Source organism: Ipomoea nil, unplaced genomic scaffold, assembly GCF_001879475.1.
Source record: "Ipomoea nil cultivar Tokyo-kokei standard unplaced genomic scaffold, Asagao_1.1 scaffold0193, whole genome shotgun sequence".
NCBI classification, from domain to species: Eukaryota; Viridiplantae; Streptophyta; class Magnoliopsida; order Solanales; family Convolvulaceae; genus Ipomoea; species Ipomoea nil.
In genome coordinates this window covers 1,044,583-1,053,411 of record NW_017616621.1, presented here as the reverse complement: position 1 = coordinate 1,053,411, position 8,829 = coordinate 1,044,583, and the positions used below count along the sequence as shown (strand labels likewise).

At 36.9% G+C, this 8,829-nt stretch overlaps 1 protein-coding gene across 2 annotated transcripts; it reads left to right on the top strand.

The window, feature by feature from the left end:
• Positions 1-2,369: 2,369 nt before the first annotated feature.
• Positions 2,370-6,213, top strand: LOC109188376 (putative late blight resistance protein homolog R1A-10). Of its 2 annotated transcripts, XR_002055397.1 has the most exons (5): positions 2,370-2,589; positions 2,730-5,038; positions 5,081-5,240; positions 5,361-5,482; positions 5,626-5,716. XR_002055397.1 is itself a non-coding variant. In XM_019339031.1 (4 exons), the coding sequence occupies exons 1-4, from the start codon at positions 2,557-2,559 to the stop codon at positions 6,196-6,198; spliced, it is 2,526 nt and encodes an 841-aa protein (XP_019194576.1). In that variant the 5' UTR covers positions 2,370-2,556; the 3' UTR covers positions 6,199-6,213. The 2 variants fall into 2 exon arrangements, 1 of the variants encoding a protein (XP_019194576.1); XM_019339031.1 differs by lacking the exons at positions 5,361-5,482; positions 5,626-5,716 and adding an exon at positions 6,175-6,213.
• Positions 6,214-8,829: the final 2,616 nt, after the last annotated feature.

Below are 8,829 nucleotides of genomic sequence, written 5' to 3'. Positions count from 1 at the left end.
TAAATATCCACAATATATGATTGAACTAAATATCCACAATGAATGAACTAAATATCCATAAATTCATAACTATATAACCACAATTTCATAACTATATATCCACAATTTCATAATTATATATCCACAATAATGCTATTGCTGAGAGTCGAACCTGATTTTTTTTTTTTTAAAGTGGGACGCGCGTTTTTAATCAAAACGACGTCGTTTTAAACTGTATGCACCATGCGCATGGTACATTCGGTTGCACAGCATAACTATTGAAATTTGTATACGTGGGCCGAGTTATACTCCATGAGAATACATATGTATTCATGTCCTCAAATAGACCACTGTACTTTAATTTCAGATTATTAATAAACTGAATTTTTTTATTTATTTTTGGTTATTAATGAAATCACAATAAAAACATATATGCCTGCAGCAAGCTAATTTAAGCTCTTCTCACTGAGACTCTTGCTTGCATATATATATATTTGATCCATCTAGTTTTTCAGTGTGCAATACCAAAACGTATTCTTAAATTAAATTAAAGATTGGAATTGAGAGATATCTTAGATGGCTTTTGTTGCTTTAACTTCTCTCATTAAAACCATTGAGATTCACTTTGGTCTCCATGATCCAGAAGGAATCATGGACTCTTTCCTTGAAAATCTTTCTTCTTTGCAAGCCCTTCTCCAGATGGAATCCAGTGGTGATGGTGTTGGAATAACGATCTACATTGATGGAGAAGAAGCAGAGATAAACAAGAGGCAGAGATGGAGCGAAGAAGAAAGATATTATTGATATATTTCTATAATTGTACACACTGGTTTTGTTTATATAAGGGAAAAATAAAATGGAAACAATGTGAATTACAATTCTACCCTTCTAGATATTATATCCTCCAACACCCCCCCGTAAGCTGGAGCGTGTAGATCCTACATGCCCAGCTTAAACACAAAGGGTAAGGAGAATTGCTACTGCGAATCCATGCTACTCATTTAGTCCACCAACTTTTCATCTGCAGCAGAAGGATGGGAACAACTGTGTTGCATTCAGCATTGTTATTCTCACTGAGGGATTGTGATTTAACACTCCATTCAAAACCAAATTACTCAAACCAGCAGACACTAAGGCTGACTCCATACGAGAAACCATCCACCCCATCCAACAGAGGTCTTCTCCGGCATTTCATCAAACACAAACTGAGCATCTTCTATGCTGCCACACTTGCTGCAGCTCCAATTAAAGAAGTGACAAGATATGAGTCATTTGAGCCAAGGCACTTGTCCTGCGAACCAATCAACTTCCATGAAATCAACACGAAGACGACTTGAATCCAATTGCGCTGACCGCCCTCCTTAAATTCAGCACCGAGTTTTCGCTTTTTATCCTCTCCGAATCTCGTTAGCTTCGACGAAGTGAAGAGGAACACAAGCAGCATCGCTCCAAACCTATAACTAACGGCGAAGTGAATAGACATAACCAGGAAACTGGCGACAGCACCGGAGAGGTCGAGAGATTTTCTCCTGTAAGCTCTGGCGGCGATTAATGTCGAAATTACGACGGCGACAATCGACTGAACCGGAAGAAGAACAAAGAAAAACTCTGCTAAAGCGCCAAAAAACAATCGGAGCTCCCTATTCTCAGAATAATACTGCTTAAAACGGAGACTGAGTCGACTCTGCTTCTCGGCTTGTCCGATGGCTAAACAGAAAAACGCACTGCGCGAATCAAGCATATTGGCCAAATTGCCGTCCGGACTGATCGGAATCCTCTGCGGATTGACCGGAATCGACGGAGCTCCTCCCTTCCACTGCGGAAGGGCTACGGCTATGGCTCCCTGAACGTATTTGAGATGGAAATATACAACCGCTGCGGCTGTTTGCTCCAGATTCGGAGATTGAACGATCGGACGAGCTCCTTCCTTCCCCTTCGAAACGGTTGTGGAGTTCGCCTGAGATCGTCTTGGAATCCACGGATCTCCTTCCTTCCGCTGCGGAAGAGCTATGGAGATCGACGATGGACAGACTCGGATCGTCTTAGCATAGGCTTTGTTGCTACGCATCCTCTGCGGATGGATTGGAACCATTCTCTGCGGATGGACTAGGATTGCACGGCGTCGCTTCACTTCATCGACTTCTCCGGCACCGGAAAAAGTAACAGCGTGGATGAGCCCCCGCCGCTCTGATACCATGTTGGAATAACGATCTACATTGATGGAGAAGAAGCAGAGATAAACAAGAGGCAGAGATGGAGCGAAGAAGAAAGATATTATTGATATATTTCTATAATTGTACACACTGGTTTTGTTTATATAAGGGAAAAATAAAATGGAAACAATGTGAATTACAATTCTACCCTTCTAGATATTATATCCTCCAACAGATGGTGATGTTGATGCAGTACTCAAAGTGAGAGATTTAGAAATGGAAATCAGAGAGTTTGCACTCAAAGCTGAAGACAACATTGAACTACAACTTAGCAACTTCCTTCTCGCTCATCAACACGGAGGAGAAAAAGCTGCAGCTTCCCATCAACTCCTCCTCCATCAAACTTTGAAAGAAGCTGCAAAATATGCAACAGACCTGTTGGAGTTATCAAAAATGGGTAGTTCTACTGTTGCTTTAACTATTCTCATCAACAAAATTACGCATCACTTCCCAACGGTGCATGGTTGTGATGGAATACAAAAGACGATGTCATATTTCTCACACCAGCTTTCATGCCTGCGAGACTGCTTATTGCAGAAGAGGAATTCAAATAATTCTGGTGCTGCAATCAAAATACTGGAAACCAAAATCACAAACTTGGCACTCAAAACTGAAAATGACCTCCAAATACGACTAAAAAAGTTCCTTCTAGTCAAACACACCGTATATAAAGAAAGAGCTTCCCAGAAACTCCATCACACCTTGCAAGAAGCAGCAGAAAGCGTACAAGAGTTGTTGAACATAATCAAAAGTAGAAGCAGCAGCAATGAAGTTGATGATGATGATGATGATGATGATGATGATGAGGCAAATCAAACTCAACCATCAAATACTTGGTCAAGACATGCTAGCGCTGTGAAAGTTGATTCTGATGGCAGAATGGTTGGCCGTCACAATGACTGTAGAGTCATAAAGGAACAACTCTTTTCTCCCCATTTTTTCATACCAGGTATAATCTCAATTGTTGGAATGGTGGGTATTGGAAAGACGACTGTAGCAAGAAATGTGTATGAAGATCCATCACTTGCATCCTATTTCCATGTAAGAGCTTGGGTTACTCTACCCCATCATCCTCAACACTACAATAAGACCAGAATGCTAAGCCAACTTCTTCACTCAATTACACCAGTGGAAGAGCCAAATGTAATTAAAAAGGGAAGCACTCCTCATGAACTAGAAATGCAGGTACGCAAATGCTTTGGTGGTAAGAAGTATCTAATTGTTTTGGACAACATTACGAGCAAGGAAACTTGGAAGCAAGCTTGGATTGACATCATAAGTTGTGTTGTTAATAATGGATTAGATGGAAGTTACATATTACTAACCACTAGACACTACTTCAGCCTAGATGTCCACAAGAAAAGATACCATATCCATAAGATGACTTTGCTAGATCAAAAAGAAAGCTGGGAACTATTTTGTAATATCCTTTCTATTGATGAAGAGCACTTGGCCCCTAAATTTGAAAATATTAGGAACCATGTTGTGGAGAAATGTGATGGATTACCCCAGTTAATTGTTGAAGTTGCCAGGCGTTTATCTAAATGCAACAACATACAAAAAGGGTGGAAAGCGATTGAGAAGGAATTAGAGTCATTGGGACTTCTAGATCGCAAAGAACTTAGTGTTACTTACAATATGTTGCCACATCATTTGAAATTTTGCTTTCTATACTTTGGAGTCTTCCCAAAACGTAAAAATATTCTGGTTAAAATGCTTATAAGGTTGTGGATTGCCGAGGGAATGATGAAGCCATTGAAACATATGGAGTTAGAAAATGAAGCTTATGAGTACTTACAAGAGCTTACTGATAGAAGTCTTCTCTTAATTGAAGATCGAAGTTGTAACGGCAAAATAAAGACTTGTAGAATGCACAGTGCCTTACATAGCTTCTGCGTAGGAGAAGCTCAAAAAGAAGGTATTTTATGTGCAGTAAATACTCAGCAACATTTAGGATTATCATTAAAAACATTTACAAATTCCTGTCGTTGGCTAAGTTCTTACTCACACTATTTTGACTATTATGTGCTCTTTGGTAGAAACATCCCTCGCTCCATTTTCTTCTTTCTTGAAAATCCCGAAATGTTTGTTCCTCCCAAGCTGCTAAGAGTTTTGGCTTTTGATACTTCTATATCACTTCAAAGAGTGCCAGTGCAATTAGAAGGTTTAGTTTTTCTGAGATACCTATCCATAACACAATGGTTTGAGGATCTGGATCTTGTAGTGTTAAATAATCTAAATTTAGAGACACTTGTTGTTTCCGGTAATGGAGCACCAACAGTCCATTTGCCATCCAGTATTTGGAAGCCACCAAACTTAAGGCATCTCGAACTTGGCAATTCATATATGGTAGATCCTCCAAGTGCATATAAAAACAATTTACAAACATTATCTTGGGTGGTGAGACCAATTCATTGCAGACAAAAGGTGTATAGCAAGTTCCCTAACATAAAAAATCTGAAAATTTTCCTGAAGGATGACATAGAGCCCAGTCACATTAGAAGATGTTGCAGCAATCCTATTATTTTGGATCATTTTGACTATTTGGAAGGGCTTGAGAAGCTTAGCATTTCGGATTCTATTGGTTTGAATGCAGCCCTTCCAGAAAAGTGTATGTATCCTTCAAGATTGAAGAAGTTGAAGTTGAGTGGGACTAATATTTCTGAGGGGGATTTAAATGTAATTGCCAGGTTACCCCAGCTTGAGGTGCTCAAGTTGGAAAATGCCTTCCATGGAACGGTATGGAAAGTAGCTGATGGAGGATTTTGTCAATTAATATACTTTCTCCTTGAAGCTAAAGAACTCAAGCAGTGGGACGTTAGCTGTAATCAGTTTCGGATGCTCAAGCACGGGGAACTTGTATGGTGGAATCAGTTTCCAGTGCTCAGGCACTTAGTCTTAAGATCCTGTAATTGTTTGGAACAAATCCCAATGGTTTTTGCAGAAATTTACCCCCTGAAGTCAATTGAGTTGGAGGGGTGTAAGTCTTCCCTTGTCGCTTCTGCTAAGCAGTTAAAACAGAAGAGAAGATCCAATAATGATGTTAAGGTTAGAAGCTAAAGCATGTTTCTCTTTATTTCTTTTCTATTGAATGCTGACTTTCTTTACAAAGTCAGTTAGTATTTCTTTTATCTCATCTCATTTGTTTTTCTACATTATTTTTCACAGATCAAAATCTTTGGCCACGAATATGATGACTCACAGAATACACATACAGAATTGTCTATATATGTAAGATGACTTGGGGGGCCAGCCTGGCCTCATAGTAAATAACTGTTGGAAAACGGTATGTGTTAGGTTACATGTGTCTTGCTCCTATATTTTTATTTGCATGCCAAATACAGTAGATATAGTTGCATATACAAAAAATAAATTCATTATATTGGTTAAGATTTAATGATTCCTCATTAATGGAATCAAGAAACCTGCAAAGCGAGTATCCAGAAGTTGGTCTTGAAAGATGGGCTCAAGAGTTTTGTGTTAAAAAGACGGTGGATAACTTTTTATTAGCAAACATTATATTGTGAAGGAGAAGAAGATGGATGTATGTTGGTCATTAAAGAGCTACTACTACTTCATGAGTATATGTGACTGCGGCAACTAGGAAGGTATTTCATCTCATCTGGTGCCTATATGTGATGATCATCACATATATACTACTTTAATTTACATCTGTGTTTCTTTTCTCTACTTCTCGCAATATAATTAATTTGGTATATCAATTGAATACCTTTTTGAAAACTGGGAAGCTAAGGTGCTAGTAGTCGAGTATTAATTAGTTATTTCCTTGTATTTGAAGGATAGATGGATGTGTTTTGTTTCAACTAAAACTTTAAATTCATATTGAGACTACACTTTATTGTTTTTATATTTTTTGTTCAACAGTTGTGCCTCTCACTAATTGATATTGATGATTTGTCAAAGGCTTATTATAATTCTAAAAACTTCTTCATGAGATTGATTATATTTATATCCATTTTAGGCATTCTGTAAGGCATTAAAATGAAAGATTTTACAGTGATCCTGTAGTCAATCTTGAGGTGATTTTCTTTAATTTGTTAAGATGAATGTGGGGATCTGTTACATACAGGAAGGGCTTGTGTTGTTAAAAAAGAATGATGTTCAATAAAACCAAACATCCGAATTTTTGGTAGAACAAATTAAAATCAAGAAGTAAAATAAAATTTGAGTAGAGGCGAGGGTATACATAATATTACTGATATTTTAAAAATAATCAAAGATGTGAATTTTCATAAAGCTAGGAATTTCATGTGATAGTTGTGTGTCATATATATTGTGCAAATTTATGGGTGCCAACTTAGTGCAGATAAAGTAGGAGTAGGGTGCATGATTTACATTACAGATGGAAATATATATTATATATATGCTTTTTTCTTTACGTACCAGTGTCTTTGCACTCAAAGCTGAAGAATTGAAGACAGTGAACTACAATATAATGTTGGAATTAACATCATTCAATTCTTAGTAAAGATAGAATGATACACCCTAAAATCATTACTATGTCATCAATATGATTACTATTGTATAGATGGTACTGAAACATGGGCTCAAGAGCTATCTGCATGTCAAAAAAGACAGAGGTTGAGTTTTTGAAGAAATGATGTTGGTGACTGGGGCAAGCTGCCTGCCTACCAGGTAAATTCATTCATATTTCATTTGATGATTAATATACTACTTTACATCTATATATGTTTCTGTTTTGCAATTAATCCCAACTACAAATATGCTTTTGCAGATTGGTATATCCTAATTGAATACCTTTTAATTTTGAAATATTTTCAAGCTAGGAATTGAATTGAAGCTGCTTGTCTCAAGTATTGAAGATCAACAGGTAGCTAGGTAAGGGGAATTGCTTCCGTCTAAACTTGACTGTTTAATATTGATGTGCAAGGCTAACTATAATTCTATAAACTTCTTCATGAGATTCATTACATCCATTTCATGCATGCATTGTGTAAGGTTTCGAATGAAAGATTTTACCGTGATCTTGGTTTCTAGGAGAGGGTTTTCAAATCCTGTAGTTAGTCTTCATGTTATATTTTTTCTTTTTTACCATTTTCTTTTATTAAGCTACTGAATGCTCTAGACTACAGATGCATCATGTTCTTGAAATTTCTTGCAAAAATCGTATTCTTCAAAGATGTTGCAGAATAAGCTTGCCTTTCCCCAACAGATCAGAGAATGAAAAGTTTCTTATTTGAGAAATTATGTTAGGCTGATGTTGCTCTGTACTTTAATTTCATAACTATTATTGAACCACATTCATCAACTACTAATTATATTCTATTTATTTGAAGATAAAATAGGACTACCATTTCTGTTAGGATAAATGAACGAAATGTTCAATTTTCCAACAACTAACAGTAAGAAATAAAAAATGGGGAAGCTGTATTTCTCTAGAATAGAATCACAGAATGAAATTATCTCACAAAACTTACACCTCTGCAGTTGCTAACGACTCGGCAATTTGTTTTTATGATGATGATGTGTTTGTTGCATGGTTTTCAGTGTAAACACGGCAGTGAGCAGAGTTTGAAAAGGTTTACCGGTGACTTGGAGAATGCCTTGTGTGGAAATGTATGGAAAGTAGCCAAAGGAGAATCCTGTAGACTAAGATTCTTGGTTCTTGAAGCTAATAAACTCGAGCATTGTGCAGACGATGGTGATTTCACATGTCTCCAGTGGTTAGTCTTTAGATGTTATTGTTTGGAAAAGTTCCATTGGTATTTAAAAGAAAATTCAAACCTGTGGTCAATAAAATTGGGTGGTGTGGCCCTTCAATCTGCTGTTGCTTTTGCTAAGCAGATTCGAGACTGGCAAGTTGAAATGAGAATTGCATTTCTGAGGTTAGAAGCTAGCTACAGCATGTGATCATTTAATTCGTTTCTATTCCATATGGATGCTAACTTTATTTACAATCTTGTTATTATTTCTTTTTTCTGATCTCATCTCATTGTTTTCTCTGTTTTGAACTATTTCTTTTAAAGATCAAAATCCCTAAATATGATGAATCACAAATAGACGACTTGGTATGGCTTGCAGTGAATTAACAGTTATTTTAAAATCGTATGTTGAAGGCTGCATATGTCTTTGTATCTGCATTTACAGAAATGAAATGGTTTTGCTACTTTAGGTTGTAGAGATAATTGAAGGTTACAAATGAATTGAATTGGTTCCTCATGACTTCATCTACCATGTACTGTATTGATCTTCAATTCAAACCTTAGCTATGAGTTGATCCAATTTCAGCTGTGAGTTGTGCAGCAATAATCCATGAATTTGGATAATCTTGACTATGGAGGGGCTTGATCGAGAAGCTAACCATTTTAATTAGTTTCTATTTGCTGCACTGTAACCCTTCCAATCACTCTATATATGTTTCCTCTTACTGGCTACTGCAGAAGTTGAGATTGAGTGGGCTTATTCTCTCTCTCTCTTAGAGGCCGCCATTTAAAGGTGGTAATCTGCTTAAGAAGGGAGCTTAATTAATCTCTCTGATTTTAGTTTCAATTGTCTCTCATTCAACATATCGATTATGAAGAAGAATGTTTGAGGTTAGAGGCTACATCATGCATGCTTCATTCTTATTTTTATTTTCTTTTACATTCTTTACAAA

Bases quoted from the DNA above. Each gene is read 5' to 3' on its own strand.
- LOC109188376 (XM_019339031.1), top strand. From the start codon at position 2,557: ATGCAACAGACCTGTTGGAGTTATCAAAAATGG. The intron at 2,590-2,729 runs GTAGTTCTACTG...TGCTTATTGCAG, and splicing joins GTTGGAGTTATCAAAAATGG to AAGAGGAATTCAAATAATTC. The intron at 5,241-6,174 runs GTTAGAAGCTAA...TATCCATTTTAG, and splicing joins GATCCAATAATGATGTTAAG to GCATTCTGTAAGGCATTAAA.